Source organism: Centruroides sculpturatus, unplaced genomic scaffold, assembly GCF_000671375.1.
Source record: "Centruroides sculpturatus isolate CEXI.00-Female unplaced genomic scaffold, Cexi_2.0 scaffold468, whole genome shotgun sequence".
In the NCBI taxonomy this organism is placed as follows: Eukaryota; Metazoa; Arthropoda; class Arachnida; order Scorpiones; family Buthidae; genus Centruroides; species Centruroides sculpturatus.
Window position 1 is genome coordinate 108,722 of NW_019384707.1, and position 15,243 is coordinate 123,964.

Below are 15,243 nucleotides of genomic sequence, written 5' to 3' on the forward strand. Positions count from 1 at the left end.
TAAATATTAAATACCTGAAAGACATAACATCATACATTAATAATAAACTGATTGAATAATAAAAAGTTTTTTCTGATATATGTAAGCAATAAAGCTCCTGAATTCAGGGCCATTGTAAACATATTATACTAAATTTTATAGTAAATTATTATAAAGTGCAAATACTTGCTTTAAATGCAACAAAACTTTATTATAAGCTGTAAGTGCAACAAAACTTGCTTTAAAATGTATAGTTAGGATAAACTAAATTTTTTAGTTTTCTTATATAGTTTTTTAGTTTAGTTTCTTAACTATATATTCTGCAATTAATTTACTATACACACATGATACTAAGCATAAGGTCTTGAAAAATTTATGATGAAGTTTTTGTGGATTGCAGACAGGATTCTGGGGAAGGTGCTTAACCTGCGTTGTGCCAACCCTGCTAAAATTTTGAAATAACATGCCGTTTGGAACTGTGCTACAGAACTATCGATAATATATTGTAGAATTGATAATTTTTTGGCAATTACTTCACACTAGTTGCTTCTGAAATTACGAAAAGTTTTAGGAAAATTTAAATATTTTTGTAATATGAATGAGTTTATTTGCAGAATCTTTATGATTTGTGGTTAGTACTGGATATAAAAATGAATTAAAAGTTAGTGAAATCCAAGTAGCATTATGATTATCAATATGATTTAAATTTACATTAAATATAAGGTGAAACTGCTTTAAATGTAAAGAAATAAAAGTGCAAGATGAAATTTTATAATTTGTAGAAATTTTTATTTATGGATTAATATGAAAGATTTTTGATTAATTAAACAATAATATAATAATTTTAAAATTTAGGAATTTCAATATACATATTAATTAATTGTTTTTATTTATTTCAGAGTTCAAAATAAAAGACAAAGCCAAAATGTAAAATAGTGTAAGAATAAATTTTTTTATTTCACTTATTAAGTATAATTATATACTGTATTAACATTAAATCCTGATTTCTTTTCTAGAAATATTCTTTTGAAATTCATTGTATTTTGTACTAGTGACTATGAAATTATACTTGACTATATAAAATTTGCTTTATCATTTCAGTTCTAAAGTTATGTCTTGTTTTATAAAAAAGTTTTCAATTGAAAGTCAATTAAAGTGTATATGAAATTAATAAAGAAACATTCTAAAACTAATATATTGAATATTAAACATACTAGTAAAGAATTTAGTAATTCTATGGCAATACAAATGAACTGGGTCTAACTGTAATAAAAAAAGTCCACAAAACCTTTGTATCTCCAGTTGTAAAATTTTTTATTTAGTGACTAACATTTTCAATCTTAAACAGATGTTTTTCAGGTCTGAATGCACAACCAAATTGGAATTTAGGCATGGAAATATTTACTGCATGAACCTCAAACATAGAAAGCCAAATTTTCTTACAGATTTCAAATATAAATAAAATATTTCACACTGAATATTTAGCAGAAAATTAAACAAAACTATATTTTATAATTGTCTGCATTTTCTTCTTTAATTTTGAAATTATCAATAGTAACTTTAAGGAATCAAATATTTCTAAATTAGATCAGTATACTTGTTCAAGTATACTTAATTTAATTAATTTTGTCTTTGAAAGTAAATTTTAAATTAATATTTTGAGATTTTTTTTTAATAATTGTTTAAATATGATGCGTAGATCATTTTTACAAGTATTTACTTAATTTTTAACTATATTTTTATTTTAAATAATAATTATTTAATTTCAAAAATTTTATTTTATTTATTTAGTTCATTTTTGAAATTTAATTACAATACTGGAACTAGATGCTTCATTATGTCTTGGAATAATATGGCTCTCCCAAGGATATTAGCTGCAGTTGATGATTTTGCCTTTGATAATAGGGCAAGAAACAACAATAACAATAATAATCAGAATCCTATATTAAATGCAAGAGATCGTTTATTTCATGCAATGTTTGTCCGAATATCTTTAGCCTATGCTAGAGCATTTCCACCGTCTTTCCGAAAAACGTTTGAAATTATAATTCTAGTAAAGGTAAGCTTATTTATGTATTTAATAATTAATTTAAGAACATATTCATTAAAAACATCTATAAAAAATATAATTAAAGTTTAATTATCAATTACTGAATTAAATTGATAAATAATTCCATTATTGAATTATATAGTTGTAATCATTTTATGTCAGCTGAATTTTAAAATATAGTCATACCTAGCCTTTTAATAATGTTTATTAATCTATTTAAAAGGTACTTTGTGTACTTTTTATTTGATTTTTTAATAAAATTTATTAAATTTTAAACTTTATTTAAATCTTATAATTGAGATAGGTTGACAATGATGATAATAATAAGCACAGAGCCCAAATGATTAGGAGTTGAAATTTGGTACACAGTTAGGGTACATCATGAGAATGTACACTAAGAAGGGTTTTTCGAAATTTCCCCTGCAGCGAGAGGGACAGGATTAAGGCTTACTGTGAAGAACTCTGTTTCTATTATACTATATTAGATGTGGTTTTTTGTATTTTTCATTGCATTTTAATGGGTATGTCATGACAATGCACATTAAGAAGGAATTTTTTGAAATTTCCACCATGGGGTAGAGGAAAAGGGTTAAGGATTACCCTGAAGAATTTGGCTTCTACTGTACTATTTTAGATGCCTTTCTTGCATTTATGTGGGAAATTGAACATGTTTTTAGACCTTTCTAAAAATTCTCAACGATATTTAATGTTCAATCATATATAAAGTTGACATGGGGAGTGCATGTGCATAAGTTTGCTTTATTCAACCTCCGACGTAATGATCAATTTTATGTTTGAATTTATATTTATGAATGATTCTAGAAGATCCAGCTTATTTTTCAAATTTAGTAAATCTGAAGAAGAACCCAGAAAGAGTTATGAAAACACTTATTATTCATCACTTAGTGGTACTATGCACTGGTACTAACCAGTGTGTAGTACCACTAAAAGTGGTTGTAGTGAATCTTAATTATCGTTATCCCAGTGTGGTAAGCAGATATCTAAAAATTTTATAATTAGTCTCAGAAGAGGGGGAAACCTAATTCTTGCACTCGGCAAAAACAGGTAATATCGGTTATAATCTAATAATCTTAATCTTTGCCATCATTACTTTTTGTCTGAGCAACGCTGGGCTCATCTGCTAGTTCTTAAATAAAATAATACTATAAGCACTCAAATAGCTACACTGTGAATCTTATTTTTCAGTCCACTTCGAGTGTGGGTTTATTCAAGCCTGTAGGTCTATTCAAATCTGGGCTTATTTTTTTAAAATCAATTTTTGTATTTATTTGTGTGAATGGCAGCATCAATCGTTAAAGGAAAATAAAAAAATAACAATTCTAAAAAAGTAACACAGATGACAAGAAATGTGACACAATAATTGTGTAAATTATTTTGTCACAGTTTTTTGTCATTTGTGTTATATTTTTAGAATTATTTTTTGTAATTCACACAATTACTGTTTTGAATAATTTGTTTATAGTAAGCTGTAGCTCAAAAAATGTGATTTGAGTAGATCCATATGTGGGTTTATTTTTTTTAATGTGACTGGGATGTGGGTTTAATTGAACCTGTGGGTTAATTTAAACTTGTGGGTATAGTTAATTATAGTATATATGGTACTTCCTGTTTTATTAAAGTAATTTCAAAATATAAATATTTTTTATTTGAAAAAGCTGACTAAAACTTAGTTTTGAGATATTAAAAAGTTATTAACTAATATAATTTTTATTACATGTGTATATGTTTATATAAACCTATAAATATCATTAAGATTAGTTATGTACAAGGGCCAGATTTATATGAATTTTCAAATTGCAATATATGCATGTAAAAATGCCAGATATACTGTATGTATTGCTATATGTTAAAAGTGTCAGTAATATATATTACAATTTGTAGGTTGAAATGCATATGTACTTTACTTCTATTTGCAAACAAATCTTACTAATGTCTATTAGGTTATTCTTTTTAGATGAGAGGAGATAAGCATGTTTCAATAGATGGCCCAAAGTGTTTGAAAGTTTACAAGATGTTTGAGGATGACTAGCCTAGTTTCTCATATCTTATATTACATTACTGGTCTAAAGTAGTTATATATCTTTGTTTATAGCACTGTACAGATGATGAAAAAATGCATAAATGCTCTTATTAAGTTATTAACTAATTATAGATTTAGTATTGAAGTTGATGATAATGTTTCATTCCAAATGTTAGGAAGAACTCTAATAAAGTTAGTTTTAGTACAAATAGAAATTTTATTTGTACAAAAACTTCTATCAGTTGATGTTTTGGCTTGTTTTGATGCTTCATGTTGTGTTGAAGTAAAGATGTTTCAATATGCTGAGGCACTTGAAACCATTTTTTAGCAGGAATGATTTGTGGCATACATTATAATTAAGAATTTTTCCATTTGTTTTAAATGTCTAGGATCCAAACTCCAGTACATATTTTTTAGTAATTCAACATTATGTTTTACTGTTTTATCCTTTATTCTTGGTTGAATTAAATTTGACATAATGTAATCTTTTTTGCACATGTTCCATATGCAGAAGTTTGACTACATAACAAGAAATCTTCCTTATACAGTAATACCCCGAACTTACGCGATAGGTGGGATCGAGCGATAACCGCGTAAGTCAAATTCGGGTAAGTCGGGGTATAATTTCCCATATAAATACATACAAAAAATTTTTAATTGGGGCCGGAGACTAAAGAAAACAATAATTTAGAAAAAAAATGTTTTATAAAATCTTACATAATACATATGTATAACAAATTATATTATTATACAATTTTTCACATTTACTTGATTATCACACCATAATTTAGCATTGTTTCCATCTCGGCAATAATACCGTGATGTTTACGAATGATGCTTGAAGTTAAAGATTGAGCATTTTTCGCAGCTTCGAGAATTTTTTCTTTACCTTTTATAATTGTTCTCACTGTCGATTCCGGTAGATCAAACTTCTTTGCCAATTCACAAATTTTCATTTTTGTATCGAAGTCTTTAATAATGGGTACGTTCGTAAAGTCAAACGAGTTAAACGCGTTAGTAACGAATCGTTCGAAAAGTCTAACGAAATAGGAATAACGATGACGTCATTCTCGTTTAACTCGTTCGACTTTACGAACATACCCAATGTTAACTTTACATTCCAAAGATAAAGTTTTTCTTTTCTTGTTTGATGCAGAAGAATTAGTTCTACTTCGTTTGGATGACATAGTAGAGTCTCTCGAGTCTCCGTAGATATAACAAACACAGAAATAAATAACACAAAATAAATTGTAGCTCTGTGTGGATTCCGCACAACGTGTCCGAACATGTAATCCGAACAATAGTGTGGGGGGAGTGAGTAATCAAGGGTTGCGTGGCGCTCAAACAAAAGACGAATCGACGAGATTTGAAAATCGCGTAACTCCGGGTTCGCATAAGTCGGGGTAGCATAAGTCGAGGTATTACTGTATTTAATTAAACATCATGTTACAAAATTTTTTTGAAAGATTTAAATTTAATGTCATTAAATTAATAAATATAACATTTACAATAATTTTAATTGAGTTCATTCAAACTGTTTTGAAAATTTGAAAAAGAAAGATTTCTATGGCAATGCAAAATGTGCTCATTTATGGAACTTTAAAAGAATGTGAGTTAAATGGTTCAAATTTAAAACATTTGAATATTATGTCATCATCTATAATTTGATGGTAGAGTGATATTTCTCATGTGAACTGTACATGAACAAAAAATTCACTGCACAGATAGCAGAAATGGACTATAGATAATTTCAAAAAAATAGCACTTGCAATCATGCAAACAAGCTGTAAAGGTTATAAAAACACTTATACACTTAAAGTAAATATTTAAAACCTTAGCCAACAGTATTTAATTTTTTAAAAAATATAAAAACTGTGAATATCTTTGCTTTCTTTCCATCGTTTACATCAGTGACAGTCCTTTTATAGGAATTCTGTTTTGGACTGTTGCTGGTGTAAACAATGGAAAGAAAGCAAAGATATTTGCAATGTCTAGTTCCTAAAATGGTCAAATCTGCAAAATATGCAGTAAAAATCACAAACATATTTAACATAACATATTTAAACAAATTAACAAATATTTAAAACATATTTAAAATTAACAAATTAAACATATTTTTCAAAATGCGTATAAAATATGTAGTATCAGAAAACCTTAATTTGATCTACTTGGATCCAAATCATGTTTATATCAAGGTATCAAGAACAAAGCATTTAAAGAAAAAACAAACTTACTCTCATGTGCATACAAACAAATCTGGTCCTTTGTATGTATATACATTAAAATATAGAATAATAAAATATAATAAAAATATAGTTTTGTTCTACATAAGAGAAAAAAATTAAAATTGATTATTATTATTATTAAAATTGAATATCTACATATAACTGTAAGCTGGATTTCTGAGCTACTCTGTATATTTGTATAAATGTAATTATCAGATTAATTTTATTTTAATAATTCATAAATTATGTTATGCTTGCTGTATTAAAATTACTTAATTAATAACTTTGATAATTATTTATAGAATATTATTTTCTAATTTGAAATAAAATAATAATAGTATCACTTTTATGCAGGCTTTATTATCTCTTCTGGTGCTAGGATATATTCATACTTGTTTTATTAGAACGCCAATAAATTGCTTGGATCATCTATATCAAGATTGGCCACGTGGTGGTATTCTCCGGGTAAAAATAGTTCATAATGGAAATAAATATTCATCTGAAAAAATGATTATTAATGAACAAGATACACAAATAGAAGATAAACTTGATTTAACATCATCAGATTTAAATCATTATAAGTCGTTAAACATTGAAATAGATGCAAAAAATTCAAATACTGATGTAAATAACAAACAGTATTCACATAGTGAAATATCAAAACTGCAAGAACAATTTCCACAGTCTGAAGAAGATCTTAGTTTAGAACAAACAGAAAATTCTACAATTGATACTAAGGAAGAACTTTTATACTCCTTTGAGGAAAATTATCAACAACCTCTGAAATATTCTGTGTCAGAATTTGAAAAATTAGCCAGAACAGGTAAGTTTAGTCAAAAGAAAGATATATTGAATTGTAAACATAATGAATTGTTACAATAAGATTATTTTGAATTTATTATTTCATTGAATTTTTGAAAGTTTACTTGAAAGATCTTTTTATTATTGAAATTTTTATATTGATCACTATAGTTTTTACATGATCCCTGTGTTACATGATACTTCTGTGCTTTCTGTCTATCTGGAATTTTGGGCAGCACTTATTGACAAGATTGTTCCTTGTCTATAAAATCGTGCTGCCGTCAACGGCTGGACACCTTAGAGGTACCGTGTTTCCCCGAAAATAAGACCTAGCACAGATTTTGCTGAATTGCGAAATATAAGACCTCCCCCTGAAAGTAAGACCTAGCAAAGTTTTTTTTTAGTCGTAACGGTCATCGACAGATGGTTGAAAGTGGCCGTTGGCTTTTTGAAAGTACAGCCACTGATTGGTCAGCAGACAGTTATGCCACACGGCATGATTTGCATAAGACTATGGCTTGGGAATCACAGATTTGCATAACGTTACGGCTGGTGATGGCTAATTGGTTGGCCGGGAATCATGCCACATGACATTTGCATAGTGCTACGGTTCAGTAAGCACTAATTGGTCATCGAGTCCCATGTTGACGCTATAAAAAGGCGACAGTTCACACCGGATATACGTCACTCTCGTCTAAGTTCGACTTGGGCGTTTTTTTGTTCAATAATAAATGTGAATTCTTCTTCCTGGAAAAAATAAGGCATTTCCTGAAAATAAGACCTAGCACATTTTTCAGAGCAAAAATTAATATAAGACACTGTCTTATTTTCGGGGAAACACGGTATGTGTTAGGAGTTGCAATTTGCACAGAGTATTTGGTGCCCAAATCATGCACACATAAAAAAACTAGATTTGTAGGTAGTCATGGGACTGAGAACTGAGTCAAAATAAAATACAAAATGGCAACATTGTTTCTACAAACAGATTTGTGCACGTGTTGCTCGTGCACAAATCTCGTACTAGTTGGGAATTTGAAATGTGAATGTTGCAAAATCGAATTTTGACAAATGTATGACACGTGTGTGTATTCTCTTGCTCTCATCGTTTTGCAGGATGGCAAAATGACGAGAGCATCGGGACAATTCGGGTACAGATATCTTCTGGCTTACTATAGCCAATAATAGGCCTGTGACAATGCAACCCATTGTAACCATGGTGGCAACGAAGCCTGCTGTAATCTATGCTAGGACTAGGGTTGCCACCTCAGAACTTAGTCTCACCCGGAGACGATGATTTAAGAAACAAAAAAAACCCATATGCATACATATACAGTATACTATAACTTATCATTAATCATCAATCAACATGAACACTGATTATCAAACTATCAGCTATGTATGCTATATCATTTCACTCTCAATAGAAATCTCTTGACAGAACAGTCACAAGAAAGAGCATATCTACATAGCATGCAGCAGCACTGTGCCTATGCCAGTTATAGACGTTATGTCTTTAAGCTAACGACTACCACACTAGTAATTCGGTACACAGGGGAAGAAATATATGCGACGATTTGCATATAATTTTGTACATATTCATTTCAACTTGCACAACCCGGAGAAATATTAATTGAGCCCAGAGATAACTCACTCAATCCCGGAGTCTCCGGATCAAACCCGGACAGGGGGCAACCCTAGCTAGGACCCTGAGTATCAGTGTTGGCTTTTCCTCATTGGTTAGTGCTTATTTTTCTCTTTTTCTTAGAAAACAGTGCGCAATCGAGCCAAGTCCCAAAAATGGCCTTGCCGTTTTACTTGTTTATGAATTCATCTTCAGTCCTTTCCTTGAAATTTTTCCTTGTTTCCTTGAAATTATTTTGAGTGTACAGATAACTTATTACATCATCATTGTTTAATTCCTTAAGAATTTCTTTAATTATGACATTACATGTATTATGTTTTTTTGCTAAACTCTCTTGACTTTTAGGTCAGTATTTCTTTTTCTTCAGTAAGGATTTTATATTTTGGGGCTGATAACATTAATGATATTTGGATACTAGTGTGTGTGGGGAGCATGATTTTGTTCATGCACTTTGGAGCTTAACTTTTATGCTCTTTGTTGAAAATTTCTAAAAATTTGCAAAGAGGTTTGGATATTAAGTGATTGATGCCATTAAATTTTGATAATTAAGGGTCGAGGGAGTAGGGGATATTGGGAAGTCGTGTCATATCTCAAACGGGGTTGGACTTAATGAAAATTTTACTCCTTATTGGGTTGCAATATGAGAAAAGTTGTTACCATTTACAATTTTTTTTGTAAAACTCATCTCTACTCTTAAAATTAAGCTTTTTGCCATTTTATAATAATTAATAATATAAAAACTTATTTTAATAAAATCTCATAACAAATGGCACCACACAATTTTATCTTTATTGTTGGAAAGTTATGCAACTCGTTGCTGGATTTTTTTTATTAGCCAACAGTAACATTCAGCACTTTCCTTTTCAAATCTTATCTCAGTTCTGTTTTCCTCCTAGCAATTTCTTGAGTTTAGCTTATGATTTCAGGTGATTTTAGTAGAATAGTAATTTTTCAAGCTTCTGATTTATGACACTAATTGCTTTGTGCAAGGACATTGATGATTTGTGATATATACTATATACAGGTATACCTCGCCTTACGTCGGTAATTGGTTCCAGGAGAACGACTTAAGTCGAAAAACGATGTAAGTCGAATTTACTTGTCTCCAAATCTACTTGTCACTAGGCTAAACCATAAATTGCCAATTCCGGTTCTGTATTTTATTTATTAATGCATTTTTAATAATATATGGTTAATAAAAATCTATTTTAAGATTACAAACAAATAAATTTTAGTTTTTAATATAGTACAGAAAAAAGTAATCTAAATTTACGAATGCATGTTCTGTAAATACAGTACATACTTGTAAATGTATATATTTTAATATGATTTTATGTGCTTTAAACATTTTTCTAGTGATATTACAACTTCAATATTTGTGGCGGACAGACGTAAAGTTGAATAAAATGACTTAAACTTGATTTTGATTTTTCCATATACTTTTTTGACAAACGACGTAAGTCGAGGTATACCTGTATGTTCTTTCACACTTGTTTACAATCTCTGTTCTTAATCATGTAATCATTAATCTCTTCACAGAGACTTTCTGTAAGTTTAGTCTTTTTTTTTTTTTTTTTTGATGGGAAAAGCATGTCTCATCAGAGTATGAGTAATCTCTCTTTTAGACTTCTTATCTTTAATTATGGTATTTTAACCAATTTGAAAGTTGCAACTAACAGTTTGTATCAACTTCATAACCCATGGGAAGAACCACATAAAGGTCTACAATCATCTCCCATAAGTTTGTATAACTCGTAAAAAGAATAAGAATAAAAAATATAAGCAAAATAGATGGTCAAGAAAAATATTTTTATAATATATGCACAACAAGCAACCATAATGCTTGGGGCCTCTTCCTTATGCAGCTGCAGATTTTTTTTTTCTTTGCCCTGTGAACACTAAGATGGCATTTTTCCATATCCATTATGGGTTTAATCGAGCCCAGAATGGGAATCAAAAGAGAAAGACTGTACAGACTATCCATGAAAAATTTCTCAACATGCCTACCCTGTTGTGTTCAAAGCTTTTTGTGCTATTCAATTGTTGTACTTCTTAAATTTCAAAATCAACAAATGTAGGACTTATACAGGTTGTGTGTTTAAAAGAGCATGGCAAAATTAATCACTTGAATTGTTATTTTTGAAATCATTTCAGGTCTAAATCACTCTTTAGCTGTTGTTTAATTTTTTTAAAAACTGGTCCTGAGTAAAGCCATAAGGAAAAAATATTTTTTAAGTTTAATTTTAACTAATAAAAGGCATAATATGATGAGTACTAAATATATAATAACTACTAACTAAAAAAACTAAAAAATAAAATTGAAACAAATTTACCAGGAAAGTAACCAAACTTACAGATTTTATATATTGAAATGTGATCTAAAACCTAAAAGTATGAATTAAAATAGAAAAAGAAAGGGTTAAAAGTATAAAAAGTAAATATTAAGTAACTAAAATAATGTTTTACCTATGTAAGATATTCCAGAGTTTATAAAACTTTTGAAAAATTTGAAAAATTAAAACCTGGTAAATAAAATCACTTAAAATTATTGTGATTTGTAAAACAATAAATGTTTTTAAAAAAATTAAAAGAATTAAAATAAGCAATTTAAAAAAGAAGTTTAAAAAAAGGAGATTAAAACCAACAAATAAATAATTACCTGCATAAATTATTTGATTTAATAGATATTTATAGATGAAATTAAATAAATAAAAAGGATAAAAGATAAAAATATTTTCAAAAAGTTTTTTTTTAAATTAAAAATAAAATCAATTATAAAACTTATAGAATGGGTACATAAACCACTGATTGACTTTTTCTACACTTTTAATAAAGTAAGTAAAGTCAATACTGGATGGAAGTGTTAAATAGCGGTTTACTTTAATGGACTTTTCCAATTAGATTAATGTGTTGCCAGATTTCACTTGAAATAAAATCCATCATTTAAATTTATTTTAAAATCTCTTGAAATTTTTATAATTTTTAAATGTTTGTGTCATTTTCTTTTAATAACATCTGAATAATTTAGTAAAATCTGACAACTGGCTTTAACACAGTAGACAGTGATGGCAGAATTTGTATAATTATATTTTATTTTACGAATATGTTCTCTCAGTCTGATTTTCTGTTGTCTTCCTGTTTCTCCAACATAATAGAAAGGTGGTTAACAACTGCAAAAAAATTTATATATCACATTATTGGTTAATAAATCTAGATCTTTTTTATTTTTTGTATTATCAAAATTATTATTTAACTTTAATTATTGTATTGTGCAAGCTTGATGCTAAAGCAATAACAAGTGGTCTGAAATGTTTTTGAATAGATTATGTATGGTACATATGAAACTTTAATATACATTAGTTCTTTTATATTAATTTGTTTATTGTGAAATTGTTAAGCAAGTTGTTAATTAGTTGTTTAGAATAACAATTTAAATTTAAAATATTGCAGATTTCTATTATTTCTTCTGTTTGTTTCTCACAGTCACTAGTTCTCATTTTGATTTTTCTTATGTACATATTAAAAATATTCTTATTCATGTACATCAGAACTTCAGAGTATTAGTTCATAATGTTCTTGATATTACAGGGTTTCGTTATTTACTGAATTTCAGAGAATTAAGTTTTATAAAAATAGGTATGTCTAGAAAGTTTATTTGATTATTATCTTCAGTCTATATATTAAACAATATTCAGATTGATATTATTTGTACAGTCAAAAATTTGTGGACTAGTTAAAAGAGAGTCATAAATGATTAAACTATCATCAACATATCTATTATTCTATTATAAAATAATATCCTTTAAAGTTATAAATAAAGTTGTACACTGTGTTTGTACATAAATCAACTATTTTTTATCTAATACAAGAGCCTATAAAGATACCATCTGTTTGGGTAAAAAGTTTTAATTGTCTCTAAAACAATTATCATTAAAAATAAACATCACAAGATTGATGAGACACTCTTCACAATTTAAATTCCAAAGGACGTCAATAATAATTGTTTTTTGGATTGATAGATATAAATATATGTACCCAAAATTTATTCTTTAAGTATTTATTCCATAAGATAATTTAATGCTTTTAGTATTTTCATATTTTTAATGCATACTAGTATCTGTCTGTAATAATTTTTTAAATCTAAAATCTACCATTTTAAATGAAATTGCATTTTAAAATTTCTTTTATGAAATTCTTGTTAAATAGAAAACATTGAAATTGATATATTGAGAAAAAAAATACACTGCCTAACAGAGAAAATGCTACACCATGAAGGAAAGCTCAAAAACAGACAACATTTGCACTCACAGATAGGTAAGTAAGTGCTGTATGCAAACAGATAATTTACTGTTTACATAGAGACAAAGTTCCAGTGGCTGAATATGCAGGATGATCAATAGGGAGTGGGGCTTCCATTTTGAACAATACATTGTTGAACCCAATGTGGCATTGATTCATTGAGAGTTCACTTAATATCCTGAGGTATTGTGGACCATGTGGTGTTGATCTGAATCCACAGATCATCTTTGTTTCATGGAGTTGGAAGGGTATTCACCCAATGTTCAGACATGTCCCACATATTCTTGATTGGAGAGAGAGATTGAGGATTCTGCCTGCCAAAGAAGCAGTCACAAACCTTGCAAATCATTCTTACTGATATGAGCTATATGTCGTCAGTGTTATCCTGTTGGAAATGTGCATTTGGGACCTACATTAATGCCACATGCCATAGCAACACCTCTACACAGTGGCATGCCATCAATATGCCTGTAATGCATGTTAGAAGTGAGTGGTTATTGATGCTGATAGTACCCCGAACCACAACTCCATGTTGATGACACTTAAAAATGGCAGAGGGATCTTCATTGCCTTTAGACTCTCACATGGCAATTGTCATTAGTGAAACAGAAATGTGATTGTGTTAGTGTTACATTAATACCAGATTAATAAGTAGTTTCATTAATCGGGATGATACTCCCCAACCATCCCTGATAATCGAGAGTGTACTGAGTTCTGAAGAGAAAGAAGCACTGGACTCCACACTGTTCCATTTGGCATCCCACACAGCTCTGGTATGATACTATTACAAGCAGTGATGACATTGGTTTACTGTTAAGGGTAGATGTTGCAATGGACAGCTGGACAGCAAACCTGCCACATCCAATTGGTGTGATACTGTCCATGTCAGTATCGGAGCATCCAAAGTTTCTTTTACAGCCTGCTAAATGCCACCCATTCTGGACTATGGGTCCACTACAGCATGACATTGGATGTGTTAATCTGTGCACTTAGACATTCATTTCTGTACTTAGGTCCCTACAACATTGCACTTTTTCTTCCTGGGAGCAGTGCCTCCAAATGTGACTGACATTGATGTTTCATTTCTTCTGCAATGTTGTACAAGGACCAACTGGTGGTATAAAGGCATATGATGAAACCTCTTGTGAAATCCTGTTTGGCAAAATTGAGTACAATGACATCACAAAGGCATTAGCATCCCTTGCTCCTTTGCCAGACATAATATCAGCAAAGCAACTCATTTTTTAATGTCATGATGATATTTCAGCTAATGGTTCATGGGCTGGTTATCTGCTTATATCATCTATGCCCTTCATGTGATTGGCCTCAAAATGTAATCATTTGCATAACTCACATAGCACATCCCTGCAATTTTCATGGCATTGTGTTTACCTCTTTATGGATGGCATTTTCTGTCAGGCAGTGTATTTAAAATAATAATTAAGAAGGAAAAAGATTAAATTTCTTATTTATTTCTTATCTGATTTTACTAAAAATATAAAGAAAAGAATATCTTTTTCTTTTTAATAAGTCACAAGTATACGCTTATTTTAATTTAAAATACAGTAGAGCCTCGATTAACCGACCGTCCTAGTCGGCAAATTTCAAATATCCGCTAGTGATGTGGCGCTACAATATTTGGCTATGTCTTGGCTACTTTAATATTATTTTTACGTGTTTTAGCTGGCAACACTCATTCGACCATGAAAGGGAGCTAGTATTTAAACGAGGCTTAATTTTCTAATTTTTAACGATACAATAGCGACGATTATTATTTTAAAAAATTTTTGTTAGGCTTAACATCGATGAAAATTCAACACGAAGTAGGTTAATAGCGATATACTAATATACTAATTACATGGGATATAATAATATACTACACTAATAATGGATTTTTTCATACTTTTCGGTTATCCGACTTTTCAATTATCCAACCAACCCCAGTCCCCAATTGGGTCAGATAATCGAGGCTCTACTGTATTTTATAAAAGCAAAATTAATTTGATATTTAAACAGTTATTATCTGTCTTTATAACAATCAACTAAAACTTTAAATTTTCTAAGGCTTCTTCGAAATCATCAGATTCTACTCCTGTCTCTTTGCATGAAAAATTTTTTAATTTTGATTTATCTGTCGATTGCAACAAAACATTTATTGAGTCAGATGCATTCTTAGTATTATGAAATCCTGATATTGCAGAAATGC

The 15,243-nt window shown here is 29.3% G+C and overlaps 1 protein-coding gene across 2 annotated transcripts in view; it reads left to right on the forward strand.

Moving 5' to 3' along the window:
• The first annotated feature begins 870 nt into the window (after positions 1–870).
• The window catches only part of LOC111627702 (membralin-like), a 117,236-nt gene continuing 102,863 nt past the window's right edge, over positions 871–15,243 (forward strand). For both annotated transcript variants that reach the window (XM_023371321.1, XM_023371320.1), the window contains exons 1-3: positions 871–916; positions 1,771–2,038; positions 6,650–7,118. In XM_023371321.1, the coding sequence (XP_023227089.1) occupies positions 1,817–2,038; positions 6,650–7,118 (691 nt within the window). In that variant the 5' untranslated portion in view covers positions 871–916; positions 1,771–1,816. The remainder of the gene's footprint in view (positions 917–1,770; positions 2,039–6,649; positions 7,119–15,243) is intronic.